At 43.0% G+C, this 20,136-nt stretch overlaps 2 protein-coding genes across 2 annotated transcripts in view; both read left to right on the forward strand.

Annotated features, from left to right (window-relative positions):
• Positions 1–20,136, forward strand: part of LOC120571647 (protein NLRC3-like) — a 615,005-nt gene that overhangs the window by 185,787 nt on the left and 409,082 nt on the right. The window lies entirely within an intron of this gene.
• Positions 1–20,136, forward strand: part of LOC120570718 (NACHT, LRR and PYD domains-containing protein 12-like) — an 80,762-nt gene that overhangs the window by 54,289 nt on the left and 6,337 nt on the right. The window contains exons 11-14 of the mRNA XM_039819208.1: positions 8,378–8,551; positions 10,291–10,464; positions 11,343–11,516; positions 11,836–12,009. Coding sequence (XP_039675142.1) covers positions 8,378–8,551; positions 10,291–10,464; positions 11,343–11,516; positions 11,836–12,009 — 696 coding nt within the window. The remainder of the gene's footprint in view (positions 1–8,377; positions 8,552–10,290; positions 10,465–11,342; positions 11,517–11,835; positions 12,010–20,136) is intronic.

Below are 20,136 nucleotides of genomic sequence, written 5' to 3' on the forward strand. Positions count from 1 at the left end.
GACTTTACCTGAACATGTGACCCTGAATAAATGTGTTTGTCTATCAGGACCCAGAAGAGACCAGAGTCTCTTGAACCTGAACCTGAACCTGGACCCAGCTGTGTATCCTTTAAGAGCGACTGGTCACATCATCGCTTTATTACCTTTAAAGGTCAACAACCCTCTGCTGAAAAAAGGTAAGCTGTTAATAATATTATAATATTACTGAATCATGTTTTACCTATTATGTATCCAGAGAAGTTTTTGGAGTTTATTTTCAGCATCTTTCTTCTTCACATATATTTATATTCTCACATCTGAAAGTTGTCCAGTTAAACCAGTCTTCAACTCTTGACTTTAGGTAAATATTGGATCTGATTTGGTCCAATATATTCTCTGGTGTTTTAGCTTTTTAACCCAGTTTTTGTATAATTTATTTAACTTCTTTGTGTTAATCTTGTTTTAGTTGCTCCTTGTATCTCCAGCAGTTTTTGTTTCTGAATAATAAAAAGTGAATTTCGATCCCTGTTGGTCTTACTCTCTGTGTAACAGGATCCATCAAAGACCAGACTCTGCTGAACCTGAACCCAGCTGTGTGTCCTTCAAGAGTGACTGGTCACATAAATGCTTTATTGACTTTAAAGGTCAACAACCCTCTTCTGAAAAGAGGTAAGCTGTTAATAATATTATAATATTGCTGATTCATGTTTTAACTTTTATGTATCCAGAGAAATTTAGAAATTTATTTTCAGCATCTTTCTTCTTCACATATATTTATTAGTGCTGTCAAAAGATTTAATTATTTAATCGCGATTAATCGCATTAATGTCATAGTTAACTCGCAATTAATCGCACATTTTTGTCTATTTTAAATGTCCCTTGATTTCATTTTGTCCAATTATTTTTTCTCACTCAACATGGAAAAATGGATTGGCTTGCTTTGTGCAAATGTTATCTTTATTGAAATCAACATTGGCATATACTGTAGTGTTCAATTTCACACTAACATCCATGTGCTTCTGTCTGAAGTGCGGAGGATTGGCATCAGCTGTGTGCTCGGCCATTAGCTGTGTGCTTGGCCATCAAGTGGTATTTCAGAGTGGACGTGCTGCGATGGTAGCTCAGTTCACAACAACAAAACACACAGATCACTTTGGTCTTGTCAATAGAACCATTTGGCAACTTTTTAAAAGTAAACTTTCCATTCAGAATCTTGTTGGCATCCATTTGGGTGTCTCGCGCTCGTCATCCACTCAAAAACTACTCTTTGGCTGGCTCACAAGCCCAAACAAGTGTGTGCGACGTGCCTGTTGTTGTGTTTCTGGTCTAGCTAGATCCGGTGTAGTGTTGTAGTTTTTGTAACGTTACTAGTTGTTGCAACAGCATGTGAAAAAAACTACAAAGTTTGCTAGGCCAAAAATAACGTTAATCTCGCAATAAAAAAATGTATGCCGTTAAAATGGGTTTGCGTTAATGCTGTTAATAATGCGTTTAACTGAGCACTAATATTTATATTCTAACATCTGAAATCTGTCCAGTAAGACAAGTCTTCAACTGTAGATCTCAATTTAATATTGGACCTAGTTTGGTCCAATATTCTCTGGTTGTTTAGCCCCATTAAAAAGCATTAATCTCCCATAGCCATAGGGTAGGCTAAAAATCATGAATGACTAAATTCTTACCAAATGTTCTTCTCCAACTGGGAATACCAGGGTGATGGTTGGGATGTATGTGACTCAGAGTGCCCCTTCCAGGGTAACAGGTTCCGTTGCACATCCCCCCTGGAGAACCAGCGACCCTTGGTAAGTGTTTGTGTCACCTGGGTCAGGACACCATTTGCCATGAGATGACTTCTGCCATTTGAGTCTGGACACTTAAGGCCAAGTTTCAGTGATAGGGTTCATGAACAGATTCCCCCCCCCAAAGTTTCCTTGACCGAAATTGGTCAAAACACAAAATACTTCCCAAATGTTAAATGTGGCTTTGCCAGTTGGATGTAAGATCAAAAGTCATTAAGAGGAAGTAAAAAAAGGGAACCACCATCCAACAGTACCCTCAGTCCAGGTCAGCAGTTCTCCCCGACTACAAACTCTGCTTCCCCTTCCTGAGTCTGGTTTGCCTAAATCATTGTGATGCCAACAGAAAGTTTTTCACCGTTGACTCCCCAAACTCCTTCTTCTTACAAATGTTTGGCTCCATGACCACAGAAGCTGCAGACCTCCTGACATCATGATACCAGTCTGCTGCTTCAGGAGTCCTTTAGACAAACCATGTTGTGGTAGTGTGGTAAAGATGGCGCCGCTGTGTGTGTCTCGCCGCTTACCTGTGCTGGAATTGTTATTGATTTGCCTGCTTTTACTAATTGTAACTGGAAATGTGTCACCGCTGCTGGTATATGACCGCCTGACTCTTTTAAGTATCCGCAATTCCGTGGAAAAAGTGCCGATCTTTGGCTCAGATGGACAGTCAACCACACCGGCACCTTTCCTGGCGTCCATTTCGGCCTATCTATGGCGTCAGCCCGGCCTTCGGCTCCGCAAAAATCGCTGCAGGAGACGCGGAAAAAGAGGTGGAGTTCGTGTAAGGCTCAGAGCTTACCTGGCATCACCCTACACACGCGATCCGGGCCATCCGTGTCTCGGGTTCTCCGCGGAGTTCATAGCCTGCAATCGGCGGCGTTCTCTGGTACACAGTTACCGATGGCTCCAGTTGACGGTCCCGGATTCTGAATGCAAATTTCCCCGCTGGTGGAGCAGGATGCGCTCCAGGCGAGGCTGCGTTCATGGGAATCTCCGCCCGCTCGATCGTGCTTCCCAACAGACTAAGCGGCGCTCAATTCGCATGGCGCTAATCAACACCAGATCACTCACAAACAAGACTTTTATCCTCAATGACTTTTTTAAGACCAATGCTCTGGACTTTCTTCTGTTGACGGAAACCTGGCTGAAACCAGGTGATGACAGCGTGTTCTCAGAGCTCCTCCCCCCCAGCTGTTCTTTCCTCAACTCTCCGCGAGCGTCAGGTCGAGGTGGGGGGCTGGCCACGCTCTTCAAGGATGAGTACAGATGCAGATTATTACCTGCACTCTGTTGTAATAGTTTCGAACTTCAGCTGTTTGTGGCTGACTTGGATTCTCCTGTGTTGTGTGCAGTTATTTATCGCCCACCAAAAGTCAACAAGGATTTTATATGTGAGTTTTCGGAGTTTTTAGCTGATGTTGTTCCAAAGTACGACAAGCTCCTGGTTTGTGGGCACTTCAATATTCATGTGTGTTGCCCCTCTAACCCACTTGCTAATGATTTTAAATCACTTTTAATCTCTTTTGGTCTTAATCAGTGTGTGAAAGGGCCGACACATCATCTTGGACACACCCTGGACCTCATTATTACTCATGGGCTTTCAGTTTCACTAAGTGAAATAAAAGAAACTGGTATCTCAGATCATTTCCCCATCAGGTTTGAGATCAGTGTACCACCACCTGCTAGTAAGCCTGTCTCCTCAGCTTTTAGGCACCGCTGCATCACCTCCTCTTCAGCTGGAGAGTTTGCTTTGGCATTCGGGGGCTCACAGTTCTGTGTTATGAATGGTGTGGTATCTCCCTCTTATCCAGATAACATTCTCTCTGTGTTCCACTCCACGTGCACTGAAATTTTAGACCGTATTGCCCCTGTCCGGACTAAATCTATTAAACCTAAGGCGGACCCTTGGCTAAATGACTCCACAAGGGCCCTTAGGCAACACTGTAGGCAAGCTGAACGAAGATGGAAGAAGTACTGGGTTTATTAAGAGACAGTCTAGCCACATACCAGAAGGCTGTGAAGGTGGCAAAGATGCAACATCTCTCTTCCGTAATAGCTAGCAGTTGCCATGAACCCAGAGTGTTATTTAATACTATTAACTCTGTTGTGAATCCATGCACCTCTGATCCGACAGAGGTTTCAACTAGTACCTGTGAGAAGTTTCTCTTTTATTTTATTGACAAAGTTGCATCTGTCAGGCAAAATGCCAGTGTTAGTTTTAATGTGTTTGTACCTGCTGCTCCTATGCATTCTGCTGTGTTTGAGGAATTTCAGCCAGTTTCTCTGACATTGCTTTCTGAGATCGTGCAACACATGAAACCTACCCATTGTCCGTTAGACATTGTTCCCGCCAGGATAGTGAAGGAGGTTTTTAATGACACCATTGGGTCGAGTCTACTCACTTTTTTAAATTCTTGTCTTAGTTTAGGTTCTGTCCCGGCTGCCTTTAAACATGCTGTGGTCAGGCCCCTACTTAAGAAACCTAATCTTGACCCTACAGTGTTGTCCAATTTTAGACCAGTCTCCCATCTGCCTTTTCTGCCAAAGGTTTTGGTAAAAATGTTTTTATACAGTTACAAGCCTTTTTGCAACTGAACTCTGTGTTTGAAAAATTTCATTTTGGTTTTAGATCACGTCACAGCACTGAGTCTGCACTGCTTAGAGTGCACAATGATATTGACCAGTCCTCCTCTCTCGCCTTGATCAGTACGTAGGCATCCGAGGCTCGGCACTTCAATGGTTTAGCTCCTATTTGGCGAATAGGAGCTTTTCTGTTATGATTGGTGACTGTTCCTCGTCAACCACTCCTCTCTCTTGTGGGGTACCCCAGGGTTCAATTCTTGGCCCAATCCTGTTTTCTTTATATTTATTGCCATTAGGGGCTATAATAGGAAAGCACAACTTATCTTTTCACTGTTATGCAGATGATTTGCAAATTTATTTGCCTATCAAACCGAATGACTGTGTTGCATTAGACTCCCTGCTTAGTTGTATCAATGATATTAAGTTGTGGCTGTCACAAAACTTTCTAAACCTGAACGAAGATAAAACGGAGTGTATCATCTTCAGTACTTCAGGCACGACAAACGGTCCATCCTTGAGCACTGGCTTCATATTTTAAGCCAGCTGTCAGAAATTTTGGGGTTACTTTTGAATGCAACATGAAATTTGACAAACAAATCAGCAATGTTGTTAGAATGAGCTTTTTCCAGCTCCATCTACTAGCTAAGGTTAAGCCATTCCTTAACAGGCATGATCTAGAAAAAGCGATCCATGCTTTTATTAGTTCAAGGTTGGATTACTGTAATGCTCTCTATGTTGATTTGAATCAAACCTCCATCTCACGTCTTCAACTTGTGCAAAATGCTGCTGCTCGCTTTTTAACAAATACATCTAGACGTGCACACATCACTCCCGTTCTTTACAACCTACATTGGCTCCCTGTGCGTTTTAGAATAGATTTTAAGATTTTATTTTTTGTTTTTAAGGCCCTGAATGGCCTAGCCCCGGAGTACCTATCCGAGGTTTTAACCCTGCGTGAGCAAAGCCAGTCTTTGCGGTCTTCTAACCAACTGGTTTTAGAAGTCCCAAGGTCAAGGTACAAACGATGGGGTGATCAGGCTTTTGCGGTTGCTGCCCCGAGACTCTGGAACAAGTTACCCCCTGATATTCGCACAGTTACAGATGTAGCTCTTTTTAGGTCTAAACTCAAAACCTACCTGTTTAGAATGGCTTTTAATATGCAGTAGTGGTGTGACAATTTCCTCTTCCTGTTTCTGTGTAACCTTTTATGATTTTACTGTTTTCTATGTTTTCAACCTTCTTATTGCAAGATATGTTGTCTATTCTTAGTTCCAGATGTGAAGCACTTTGGATACCTGCTGGTTGTTTTAAAGCGCTATACAAATACATTTTGATTGATTTATTGATTGATTGTAGCCCTGGTTTACGTGTCAGTTCTTTCTGTTGATTCACAGTGGCGTCAGCAATACCACCAACACTTCCATGTCAGGGGAAACCATCTGATTTAATGTTGTAATCGACACAAGTCACAGGAAATTACCATGTGTTTGTCTCTGTGTGGACAGACATGATGTAAGCTAATTCTTCCTGATTCTTCCACAGAGTGGACCATGTGAGCTCAGAGGTTCTCAGTGATCAGTCTGCCCAGCAGCATCAAACACACCTGGACTCCATATTTATGGTCTGTACATGTACAAGAACTACTTTTACATCTATTCTGTTCACAATCATAGCCATGCTGCACTTTTCAGACCAGTGGATTGTCAGTCTGTCCAACATGTATCTGATGTTTGCTTCCATGATTTCAGTTTGATTGTGTCATTCATTTAATCTTCTGTTCCAGCTGCTGGAGGAGAACATCGGCCCTTTTGTGAAGAACGAGCTGAAGAAGATCAAGAAGCTTCTGAATCCAGATTACCCAGAATGCTCAGAGAGTCAGTGGGAGGGTGAGGATGAAGAGCAGAGGAGGAGCAGAGAGGCATTTCTGAAGATCACACTGCACTTCCTGAGGAGAATGAAGCAGGAGGAGCTGGCTGACTGTCTGCAGAGCAGTAAGAAGATTTCTATAAAGATTTAACTTGCTGGACTAATGGGACGTTTACTAATGTCTCAAGAGATGGACCAAAATATGTTCCAGCTTTCTTTACAAATTACTTAATGAGCTTTTTTTATTATGTATTCATTCAGGAAGTTATGCTGGAGTTTGTAAACGTAAACTCAAGACTTACCTAAACAAGAAGTTCCAGTGTGTGTTTGAGGGGATTGCTAAAGCAGGAAACCAAACCCCTCTGAATCAGATGTTCACAGAGATCTACATCATGGAGGGATGGACTGCAGAGGTCAATGATGAACATGAGGTCAGGCAGATTGAAACAGCGTCCAGAAAACCAGACAGACCAGAAACAACAATCAGACGAGAAGACATCTTTAAAGCCCCACCTGGAAGAGATGAACCAATCAGAACAGTGATGACAACGGGAGTGGCTGGCATCGGGAAAACAGTCTTAACACAGAAGTTCACTCTGGACTGGGCTGAAGGCAAAGCCAACCAGGACATCCAGTTCACATTTCCATTCACTTTCAGAGAGCTGAACATGCTGAAAGAGAAAAAGTACAGCTTGGTGGAACTTGTTGATCAATTCTTCAGTGAAACTAAAGAAGCAGCAATCTGCAGGTTTGAAGAGTCCTCTGTTGTGTTCATCTTTGACGGTCTGGATGAGTGTCGACTTCCTCTGGACTTCCACAATGCTGAGGTCCTGACCGATGTTACAGAGTCCGCCTCAGTTGGTGTGCTGCTGACAAACCTCATCAGAGGGAATCTGCTTCCCTCTGCTCACCTCTGGATTACCACACGACCTGCTGCAGCCAATCAGATCCCTGCTGAGTGTGTTCACATGGTGACAGAGGTCAGAGGGTTCTCTGACCCACAGAAGGAGGAGTACTTCAGGAAGCGATCCAGAGACAAGAAGCAAGAAACCAGAATCATCTCCCACATCAAGACATCACGAAGCCTCCACATAATGTGCCACATCCCAGTCTTCTGCTGGATCACTGCTACAGTTCTGGAGGACATATTGAAGACCAGAGGGGGAGGAGAGCTGCCCAAGACCCTGACTGAGATGTACATCCACTTCCTGGTGGTTCAATCCAAATGGAAGAACGTCAAGTATGATGGAGGAGTCGAGACAGATCCACACTGGAGTCCAGAGACTAGGAAGATGATTGAGTCTCTGGGAAAACTGGCTTTTGAGCAGCTGCAGAAAGGCAACCTGATCTTCTATGAATTAGACCTGACGGTGTGTGGCATCGATATCAGATCAGCCTCAGTGTACTCAGGAGTGTTCACACAAATCTTTAAAGAGGAGAGAGGATTGTACCAGGACAAGGTGTTCAGCTTCATCCATCTGAGTGTTCAGGAGTTTCTGGCTGCTCTTCATGTCCATCTGACATTCATCAATTCTGGAGTCAACCTGCTGTCAGAAGAACAAACAACATCATGGTGGTCTGAAGTGGTCAGAGACAAATCAACACGTTTCTACCAGAGTGCTGTGGACAAGGCCTTACAGAGTCCAAATGGACACCTGGACTTGTTCCTCCGCTTCCTCCTGGGTCTTTCACTGCAGACCAATAAAAATATCTTACAAGGTCTGACGACACAGACAGGAGGAAGCTCAGAGACCAATCATAAAACAGTCAAGTATATAAAGACGAAGATCAGTGAGAGTCTGTCTGCAGAGAGAAGCATCAATCTGTTCCACTGTCTGAGTGAACTGAATGATCATTCTCTAGTGGAGGAGATCCAACAGTTCCTGAGTTCAGGAAGTCTCTCCACAGATAAACTGTCTCCTGCTCAGTGGTCAGCTCTGGTCTTCATCTTACTGTCATCAGAAAAAAATCTGGATGTGTTTGACATGAAGAAATACTCTGCTTCAGAGAAGGCTCTTCTGAGGCTGCTGCCAGTGGTCAAAGCCTCCAACAAAGCTCTGTAAGTTGGATATATTCATCAATAAATACTCTGATATCTTTCAACAGGAGTTAAATATAAATAAATTGTTTCCTTCCTGTTGTCTCTCCAGACTGAGTGGCTGTAACCTGTCAGAGAGAAGCTGTGAAGCTCTGTCCTCAGTTCTCAGCTCCCAGTCCTCTAGTCTGAGAGAGCTGGACCTGAGTAACAACGACCTGCAGGATTCAGGAGGGAAGCTGATGTCTGTTGGACTGAAGAGTCCACACTGCACACTGGAGACTCTCAGGTCAGATCAACAACAACAATCGTTGAAAAACACAGTATTGTCTTGCGACGGGCATGAGTAAGTGCAGTGCCAAGTTTGCCGTTGTTTGGATATGAAATGCAAAAGATATCATTAAATATATAGGTAAAAGAAGCACATATTGGCTTTTGCCGCTCTAGCCACCTGCCACTCCCCCTCTCACACTTCAGCAAACACTGACTGAGCACCTGTTTGTGTTGTTACTCACTCTACACCGTCTCTCTCTCTCTTTCTCTCTCTCTCTCTCTCTGCACGCACACACACACACACACAAAACACACAGGTTCTGGTGGTTGATTTTTGCAGATATGTGCTGTTTAGCTCTCATAACGGGCCAGGTGGGTAGCGCACTGCCAAGAGTCATGACGCTAATGTCTGATTACTCCACATTTTCATTGTGATATTTTGTGATTAAATTCTGAATCTAGGAGTTAGGAGTACCACCTCGGGTCTCTCTCTCGCCCTCTCTCTGCGCACACACAAACGGTCCAGTTCTGGTGGTGATTAGATATGTGCTTCGGTCTCTCTCTCTCTCTCTCTCTCTCTCTCTCTCTCTCTCTCTCTCTCTCTGCACACTTTCTCTCTGCGCACACACACAAAGGGTCCGGTTCTGGTGGTGATTAACGCAGATATGTGCTGTTTAGCGATCATAACGGGCCGGTGGGTAGCGCACTGCCATGAGTCCATGACGTTAATGTCTGATTACTCCACATTTTCATTGTGATATTTTATGATTAAATTCTGAATCTGCAACGTTTTGTGTCAGGTAAATCAGTAAGTTAGTAGTAGGGTATACAGTGGAGTTGCATTTGAAGTGGTTTGAGGTCCTTCTGTAAGTAATTTTGGGTTAGGCTACAATTTGGTTTTGATGAATTCTACAAGCAGCAGTACCACAGGCCAAGTGATCGCTTGTTCCAAACAGGTACATTTTCAACGGGCACTGTACTAGTTTATATTTTATTATTATGTGACTTTGATTAATGGGTGTTTGTTTATTTCTTATTATACAAGAAGTAGATCTGACCAGACAACCTGATTGGTCAGCTAGACATTTAGAACGTACTCAAATTAGCATGACAGCACACCCTGTCGTGCCAATAAGGACGTTAAATCAAACCCTCTTGTGTAATATTGCTTAATTCAGTCACGATTAATTATCATGTTTCCAACTTGTTTAGAGTAGAGCAGCAGATATTTAAACAGGCTGAGAAGGGATTTCATATACTGTATCACCAAAAGTCCAGACTCAACATATAAACACAATCGTTATTTGTCTTCTTCTATGACATTTCTCTTAACTTTAAGCTTTATTAAATTTAAATCGCCCTTCTCATGTCAGGATTTAAAATTAACAATTCGGAAATCTTTTAATGTTTCCAAAGCATTTTGTTCTTATTCATAATATGTCATAAAGCACAAAGTATGAAATGTGGCTATGGCATTTTTTTTTATCTTATGTGAATTTGAATACTGGATGTCTTTTTACTCCTCATTCAGTCACAATTAGTTATCATGCTTACAACTTGTTTAGAAAATGGATTTTACATTCTGTATCACCAAAAGTCCAGACTTAACATTTAAACACAATTGTTTTCTGTCTTCTTCATTACTGTCCCTCCAACAAAGCTCTGTCAGTGTGATTTATTCATCATTAAATACTCTGCTATCTTTCAACAGGAGTTAAATATTAATAATTTGGGTCCTTCCTGTTGTCTCTCCAGACTGAGTGGCTGTAACCTGTCAGAGAGAAGCTGTGAAGATCTGTCCTCAGTTCTCAGCTCCCAGTCCTCTAGTCTGAGAGAGCTGGACCTGAGTAAAAATGACCTGCAGGATTCAGGAGGGAAGCTGATATCTGTTGGACTGAAGAGTCCACACTGCACACTGGAGATTCTTAGGTCAGATCAACAACAATAATCTTTGAAACAAACAGTATTTTATTCTGATTCAGAATCACTTCATAAAGAATGAAATATGAACTGTGGCTGAGATCCACAAATAATTAATATGTTATTATGTGACTTTATGGACATTTTTTTATCTCTGATTATACAAGAAGTAGATCTGACCAGACAACCTGATTGGTCAGCAAGACATTTAGAACGTACTCAAATTAGCATGACAGCACACCCTGTCGTACCAATAATGACGTTAAATCAAACCCTCTCGTGTAATATTGCTTAATTCAGTCACAATTAATTATCATGTTTCCAACTTGTTTAGAATAGAGCAGCAGATATTTAAACATGCTGAGATGTGATTTCATATACTGTATCACCAAAAGTCCAGACTCAACATACTGTATAAACACAATCGTTATTTGTCTTCTCTATGACATTTCTCTAAACTTTAAGCTTAATTCAATTGAAACCACCCTTCTCATGTCAGGATTTAAAATTAAAAATTCGGAAATCTTTTAATGTTTCCAAAGCATTTTCTGCTTATTTATAAAATGTCGTAAAGCACAAAGTATGAAATGTGGCTATGGCATTTTCTTTTTTTTAAATCTTGTGTGAATTTGAATACTGGATGTCTTTTTACTCCTCATTCAGTCACAATTAGTTATCATGTTTCCAACTTGTTTAGAAAATGGATTTTACATTCTGTATCACCAAAAGTCCAGACTTAACATTTAAACACAATTGTTATCTGTCTTCTTCATTACCGTCCCTCCAACAAAGCTCTGTAATTGTGATTTATTCATCATTAAATACTCTGCAATCTCTCAACATGAGTTAAATATAAATAAATAGTTTCCTTCCTTTTGTCTCTCCAGACTGAGTGGCTGTAACCTGTCAGAGAGAAGCTGTGAAGCTCTGTCCTCAGTTCTCAGCTCCCAGTCCTCCAGTCTGAGAGAGCTGGACCTGAGTAACAATGACCTGCAGGATTCAGGAGGGAAGCTGATCGCTGATGGACTGAAGAGTCCACACTGCACACTGGAGACTCTCCGGTCAGGATTCATTAACCCATTCAACTGATGACCATTTAAAATCAAAAACTTTAGTTGATAAAACAGCTGCTTTGTGTCTGCTGATACGATAATCTTGGGCAGTAGTTATTAATTATATAATTATTAAATTCTAGACTCTAGTTACTTTCCATGATGATTTTTCATTGTTTACTTTTCAATAATCAAATAGAACAGATAATTTTAAAGGTGTATTCTAAATATGAACCAAAATGTACCTGGACAACAAACAAATATAACACTAATACATGGCTCCACATGTTGACAGAGGGTTCCTGTGTGTTGTTCTGTGTGTTTGCAGTCTGTCAGGCTGTCTGATCTCAGAGGAAGGCAGTTCTTCTCTGGTCTCAGCTCTGAGCTCCAACCCCTCCCATTTGAGAGAGCTGGAGCTGAGCTACAATCATCCAGGAGACTCAGGAGTGAAGCTACTGTCAGCGGGACTGGAGGATCCTCTCTGGAGACTAGACACTCTCAGGTACAAACACTGATGAACAAAAAGGAGATATTTGTGTAGGAAGTTTTAAAGGAGAACATCTCCAGGAACTAAAATGATGACTTCCTGTTGTTAATAATTGATGTAGTTTTGACACATCTCTGTATGTTAAAGGAACTGTCCGTGGTTCAGTTTCAACTAGACAGACAGTTCCAGGACAGGTTTAGCCTAGCTTAGCACAAATCATTGTGCTTTCTACGGTGTGAGAAGAGTGTGTGGATGAAACATTACTCTTTGGGCATACTAGTTAGCTAGAGGTTTAAAATGTCATTTGCCAGTGCTGCATGGCTCATGTGATCGATGAGAGACGTACACTGACGTCCGGACCAATTATTTCTCTAAGTTCCTCTTGTACTGGGAGAGTACCAGCTCTAAGTTCAAAAAGTCCCTCAAAACGCTCTTTCCTAGTCCCTGCGGTGCAAACACAATATATATATATATATGTGTGTGAGAGTGATGTAATGTTCATGTTTCCCTACAGAGAAAGGTCCACTGTTGCACCAAATGCTTGCTCTTGGGGGAATTGTTGGGTCTCTGTAAATGATGGTGTGGCAGTGACGCCGGCGGCCATAATCCTGTACGCACTGTGCGTGCTTTTTTTCAATGAGACACTCATCCAATGATAACATTGTGTAAATGTGAATATAGTCTATTCTGTTGTCTGCTATGTTCATTCATATTTTCCTCATTGTAAATTTCCTCATATGTTATTTCACCCACAAGCCATCTGGTATTATTCTAAATAGTCATTGTTATGACTCAATCTGTAGATCAGAGGTGGGCCGTCAGGGCCAGCAAGGCCTTCTCTGCTGGCCAAGAGATTATCAGAATCAGAAAATTATATTTTTCATAATGGAAGGCCTAAAAGAAAGAATTTTCATTACTAACACAATCAAAGCAGTCCCGCGTGCACTCTGACAGCCAGTGACCAAACGGGACTGAGAACGGGTCAAATTAATTTAGTTGTTTTGATATGAAAACGAGACCATGGACGAGACACCTGTGTGACTCAAACATCTCACATTTATCAACAAGACGTACAGCGAAAGACCGTCCAAAACATTTCAGACCGTCCTGCCAACCTGTATACATTTTAACATTAATGTACGCTGTAACGATTTTTCACTATAAAGTCGCTGAAAGCTGCTGCTGTTTCAATCATTTCGGCTCTCTGCAGCGGGCGGGGCTGCTCTGTTCCACCCGCGACTGACGTGCGGACACACACACACACACACACACACACACACACACACACACACACAACATACAAACACACACACACACACACACACAAACACACACACACACACACACAAACACACACTAACACACATGGTGGATGCAGGAAAAACCACAGATGAGATGTACAGGATGACCTAAAATCACGGCTGACATCCAGCCACAAGCTCTATCAATGAGACTCACGGACAAGCGGCGCTTATTTCCCCAATGGTTTGTGTAAATAACTCAACACATTCTAATTACACACATTAAAAGATTAACTGGAACTGTGGTAAGAGATTGCTGGCGTAACAAGCTCGCTGACCGCGCTCTCACTCACATACATCGGGCATTTAGCTAGCAGAAAGAGGGGAGCTGCAGGCCCTGGAGCTCTGTCAGGCCAGCAGCGTTTGGTTGTCCCTATGTAGTTTGCTCAAACCAATCAGCACGTAGTTCATTCTGAATATTCATGAGCATACCATATTTGGAAGAAAAGCTCTTGTTCCAAATAGAGCCATATTCACAGGGTAGTTAAGGGCCTAATAAAATAGCATTCGGGCAATTTTCAGCCCAACCAATGTTACATACCCCAATAGGAGACCTTAAAGTGCCCATATTATGAAAAAAACACTTTTTCTGGTTTTTGGGGTGTTCTTTTGTGTCTCTGGTGCTTCCACACACATACAAACTTTGAAAAAAATCCATGCATGCTGTTTTGAGAGAGATACGGTTTCTGAATGTGTCCTGCTTTCAGTCTCCTGGTGAGCTGTTCAAAATCGGCTCGGACTGTGACGTCACAGTCCGAAATGAGCTGGCTAACCACAACCGTTAGCTTGTAGCGTTAGCATTAGCATGCTAACGCTAATGCTAACGCTAGCATGCTACGTCGTTCTCAATAGCAAAGCACTGCTACAACACACACAAGTTCACCATAATCTACAAAAGAACTACTTCCATGTGCGCCCTCATTTAGAAGTCTCCCAGCTAATCCTGCCTTGTAACTGACCAAAGTTGGAGAAACAGCCTCTCTTTTACTGTCTCTAGAGTTAGCTAGCTGACATGATCTACATCTGAACTACTGAGCATGTGCGAGTGCAATCAAAGATAGTAGTGAAGAAGAAGATGAAAAGAGGTCTCACTCTGTAGCTAAAACAGAAACCAGGTGAAAAGAGGATCTGCAGCAGTGAGAGAGAGCTGTGCAGTGCAACAAAAATATGGTGTTTTTGGAAAATTAAACCATGTAAACCTAATCTGGTACAACATTAAAATACAGTTATGAACCTGAAAATGAGCATAATATGGGCGCTTTAAGGAACAGTGTAAAATACCCTATATAATCATTCTATCACCCCTTTAAATCCACCAGACATTTTCATATTATACCAACATTTGCAGCATCCTGAGCCTTTTTGGTAAGGTTCCTAGGACTCAGCCCAGAGTAATTATTAATAGTAATTAAAGCTGCGAGCAGCGATGGACGGGCCCTCGCGCCTCTGCGCGCATCGGGGTTACCGGCGGACGCCGCTCCTTGCGACCGTGCATTCGCGCGGCACTCGGACGCCGCAAACCGTCACCAACGAAAAGGGAACTCCCTGCCGAGTTCAACGATACCTCACACAAGACTCTACGTCATACGGTTCATTAGCTGTGAAAGGGGGCGTGGCTAAAGCATAGGGGGCGGGTCCAACCATCACCAATTAAAAAGGAAGCCTCTGCTGAGATGAATGATACCTCACACAAGACTCTACCTTAAATGGGTCAGCATGTATGAAAGGGGGCGTGGCTTAAACATAGGGGGCGGGTCAAACCATCACCGATGAAGAAGGAAGTCGCTGCTGAGTTCAATGATACCTCACACAAGTGTTTACATCAATCGGGCCATTAGTAATAAAAGGGGGCGTGGCTTAAACATAGGGGGCGGGCCAAACCATCACCAATGAAGAAAGAAGTCTCTGCTGAGTTCAATGATACCTCACACCAGGGTGTACCTTAAACGGTTGAAATGTTATGAAAGGGGGCGTGGCCTGAGTAAGTGGGCGTGGTCATATTATAGGGGCTGGCTCAGTATCACATGTAGACCACACATTCTAAGTTTCATGTAAATCGGATGATGTTTGTCATATAAGGCAGATTTCCTGTTGCCAGGGGCGCTATGACCAAAAGTCAATTTTGGCCTGTAGGTGTCCTCAGGCCTGGACCCTTGTCCATCGTGAGAAATTTCGGGCAGATACGACAACGTACACTCAAGTTACAACAACTTCTTTGTTCATCGCTAAACACTCAAAATGGCCGCCACGCCACGCCCACACCGTCTGACGAAAAGTGTTTCTTTTAATAACTTTTCATCGCTAAGGTGTTGGGATGGTACAGACCAAGTTTAAATTCCATCGGATGAAATCTGTAGGAGGAGTTCGTTAAAGTATAGCACCTTGACTTTTAGGCCTACTTCCTGTTGCCACTAGGGGGCGCTATGACTTTAAGTAAATATCAGCCGTTATTTGCCCTCAGGGTCGGACTCTTATGAATCCTGAAAAGTTTCGAGGTAATCGGACAACGTACACTCGAGATACACCCACTTCCTGTTTCGTGGCGCGCAAAATGGCGCCCGCCCGCATACGTTCTTTTAACAAAAGTTTTTCTTTTTAACAACTTACGTAGCGGCACGACCGAGTTTGAAGTTGATCAGATGAAATCTCTAGGAGGAGTTCGTTAAAGTACGACATGTGGAAATGGCCAAAATCGCACTAATTTCGAACTTTGAAATCAAAATGGCGGACTTCCTGTTGGGTTTAGGGTATGGCTCTAATGAAGTCTTTTGTACATCTTGACATGTTACATATGTGTACCAAGTTTCGTGAATCTACGTTAAACGCACTGGAGGGGCTCAATTTTCTTAACATTCTAGGGGGCGCTAGCGAGCCATTTTTGTGCGCCTATTCCCGAAACCCTTAAAATACGTAAATTTTCACCAGACTTGATGCAACCGCCAAATTTGGTGAGTTTTTGAATATGTTAAGCCCCTCAAAAAGGCAATTAATTTGACGGGAAAAACAATAATAATAGAAAGAAAGAAAGAATAATTCCTTCAGTTTCAATAGGGCCTTCGCCGCTGTCGGCGCTCGGGCCCTAAATATTGTGTGTAATACTGGCAGCTAGCGGTTAAAATAGTTTCTGCACTACCAATTCAAAATACTGGAGAGTCGTCTCCCCCGGCCCCTCCTGCCCAGACTCGAAGTTCACGGGGGTTGCCAGGCTGAGACCGCATTCACAACAATGTTACTAGACGCTTTTCTCACATAGCCAGACATTACTCCACAGCACAGCGGAGTAGCTAACGGTAGATGCTGGCTATATTGACAGTCATAAAAGCCCGTGCTTACACGGAGCTCTGTAACCAACTGACAGACACACCTTTTCGGCTTAAAATTACAGTATGAACCGCTAAAAACACAACAACCTCACCGTCCTCTACACACACGCGAGCCAGGCACACTTCCTCGGCTTAGAATTACAATATGAACCGCTAAAATACCACTACCTTGCGGACGGAACACACTTCATTGGCTTAGAATTACGGCAACAATCGCTAAACACGCTGCAAACTCACAGTCCTCTCTTTCCGATTTACAGCCCCCCTCTCCTGGCTTAAAATAACTCACCGCTGTCGGCTCCAGCCGCTGACGAGGCTACACGCTGTAAACAGCCGTGGCCCGCTTGCCTGGTCGTAACGTTAACAGGTAGCAGGGTTAGCATGGCGGCGTTAGCCAGGACCAGTCGGGACTTTACTGGCTATGTCTCAATTGCTTTTGCGAGTAACCAACTCGGTTTAAAACATTTGACTGAAAAGAAGGATTCCTACAAAATTTCATGCCATAAGAAGTAACACAGCAAAAATGATCACAAAATGAAAAAAAAAACTTGAGAAAAATGTACAAAAATGACCGAAGAGGGCATGAGGGTTAATTTCTTTTGGGACAAGCTGCATTGGATTCCCCAGTCTGTTCTGTTCCTTCCACTGGAAGAAGGAGGACAAGGACTGATTCATTTTGGCCAGCAGGGTGCTTTCGCCTCGCACTTCCTCCAGCAGGCTGCTCGCTGGCCCTAAGGACCTGCTCTAGGCCTTCCACGGCGCACTGGGTGTCTGAAGTTTCTAGAGGTAATTTTAGATTAACGGATTCGGCTGTTCCTGATGGACGCCAGGAAGCTGAGTGTCCAGTCTTTACCTCCTTTCTATCGAGGCTTGTTCACCGGTGTGGAAGCTGGTGGTCAGGAGAGACGGCTGCGAAAGGAGACTCCCTACACTGGCTGCTGCAGGAGCCGGTGGTCTACGGGGACCGGCTGGATTACCCCTGCTGGGCTGGTTCAGCCATCACGGACACGTTCTGCAGAGCACGGGTGCTCACCCTGGGGACGGTGGTGGACATCACAGGACATAAACTAGACAATGCTGCTGCTTTGGCAGCTGTTCTGGGGGTGAGATCCGTCAGGATCATCACCAAACTGTTGGATTACTGGAAGCACAAACTGTCCGGACATGAATCCATCATGTTGGAGCAATATACTGGTGGTCTGACCACACCTCAGACTGAGGACTCCTTCCCTGATTTATGTGTCCGTCCATGTCTGGATCACTTTGTTGGTTGTTTTTTAAATGTAAAGCACTGCACTTTGGACATGAAAGAGGCGAAAGGGAAGGGTTTTTATAAGATGATGGTGCTGTGTTTAAATAAAAGTAAGCTCCACCAACGGGTTGACACACCGTGGCGAGGGCATCTGGGTTGGGCGGCTGATGTCCAGCCTGCGTGGAGGAGTTTATATAAGCCCCCGTTAACAAAAAGAGTAGCTGACCTTCAGTGGAGGGTGCTACACGGGATAGTGGCAGTCAACAAGTTCCTGTCTGTCATTAGTCCTGGTGCTAGTGATACATGTCCCTACTGTGATGAGACAGAAACTGTGTTTCATTGTTACTGTGAGTGTGTGCGTCTGCCTCCGTTGTTCTTGCTGCTGGAGAAGCTGTTCAGTAAGGTAGGGGAGGTCTTCTCTAAAAACATGTTCATCCTTGGGTTCAGGTATAGTAAAATTGCTAAATATAAATGTCAGTTGTTAAATTTCATCCTGGGCCAATCAAAGATGGCGGTGTATGTGAGTAGGAAGAGGAAGGTGGATGACTCTGTTGATATTAATGTAAATCTCCTGTTTGCTCGGATGGTGAAAGCCAAAATCAGGATTGATTTTAATTATTATGCAGAGATGAAGGATGTGGATGAGTTCAGGGTGATCTGGGCCTATGGTGATGTGTTGTGCTCTGTAGAAGGAGACCAGCTCCTCTTCTCTCAGGAGATGATGTCATGTAGTTGAGTGTTTATGTCTGTATGTATTTATTGGCCTGTTGAACAGTTTATTTTGTAATTAACAGGAGGGAACATTGATTAAATAATGTTCCTTTAAAAATCAAAAAATCTCTCTCCCTCTCTCTCTGTCTCTATCTCCCTCCCTCTCTCTCTCTCTCTCTCCCTCTCTCTCTCTCTCTCTCTCCCTCTCTCTCTCTCCCTCTCTCTCTCTCCCTCTCTCTCTCTCTCTCCCCTCTCTCTCTCTCTCTCTCTCTCTCTCTCTATGTGAGTGTGTGTGCAGAGTGAGTCTCAGGAGCGTGTGAGTTTCTATCTTTGTGTTTCTGTGTATTTGGGGTTGTGTATGTGTTTATTAGGTTGTGTATGTGTTTATTAGGTTGTGTATGTGTTTATTAGGTTGTGTTTATTAGGTTGTGTATGTGTTTATTAGGTTGTGTATGTGTTTATTAGGTTGTGTATGTGTTTATTAGGTTGTGTATGTGTTTATTTGGTTGTGTATGTGTTTATTAGGTTGTGTATGTGTTTATTAGGTTGTGTGGTGGTTAGTTATTAGTTGGTGGAGGGTTTAGTTCGGGTAGTTTGGTTGTCAGCCGGGTATCATGCCCGTGGTTGGCGGCCATGAGAGAAGAGAAGTCATGGTTAGCTGTTGTGTTAACAGAGTTAGCTGTTATGTTAGCAGGGTTACCTGTTGTGTTAGCAGCATTAGCTGTTATGTTAGCAGGGTTACCTGTTGTGTTAGCATGGTTAGCTGTTATGTTTGCATGGTTAAATTTTGTGTTAGCAGGGTTAGCTGTTATGTTAGCATGGTTAAATGTTGTGTTAGCAGGGTTAGCTGTTGTGTTAGCATGGTTAAATGTTGTGTTAAGAGAGTTAGCTGTTGTGTTAGCAGGGTTAGCTGTTATGTTAGCATGGTTAGATGTTGTGTTAGCTGGGTTAGCTGTTGTGTTAACAGGGTTAGCTGTTGTGTTAGCAGCATTAGCTGTTGTGTTAGCAGCGTTAGCTGTTGTGTTAGCATGGTTAAATGTTGTGTTAACAGGGTTAGCTGTTGTGTTAGCAGCGTTAGCTGTTGTGTTAGCATGGTTAAATGTTGTGTTAACAGAGTTAGCTGTTGTGTTAACAGGGTTTGCTGTTGTGTTAGCAGAGTTAGCTGTTGTGTTAGCATTGTTAGCTGTTGTGTTAGCAGGGTTAGCTGTTGTGTTAACAGAGTTAGCTGTTGTGTTAGCAGCATTAGATGTTGTGTTAGCAGGGTTAGCTGTTGTATTAGCATGGTTAGCTGTTGTGTTAGCAGCGTTAGCTGTTGTGTTAGCAAGGTTAAATGTTGTGTTAAGAGAGTTAGCTGTTGTCTTAGCAAGGTTAAATGTTGTGTTAGCATGGTTAAATGTTGTATTAGCATGGTTAGCTGTTGTGTTAGCATGGTTAAATGTTGTCTTAACAGAGTTAGCTGTTGTGTTAGCAGGGTTAGCTGTTGTGTTAGCATGGTTAAATGTTGTGTTAACAGAGTTAGCTGTTGTGTTAGCATTAGGGGTATGACGAGACACTC

The sequence above is a fragment of the Perca fluviatilis genome, chromosome 2 (assembly GCF_010015445.1).
Source record: "Perca fluviatilis chromosome 2, GENO_Pfluv_1.0, whole genome shotgun sequence".
Taxonomy (NCBI): Eukaryota; Metazoa; Chordata; class Actinopteri; order Perciformes; family Percidae; genus Perca; species Perca fluviatilis.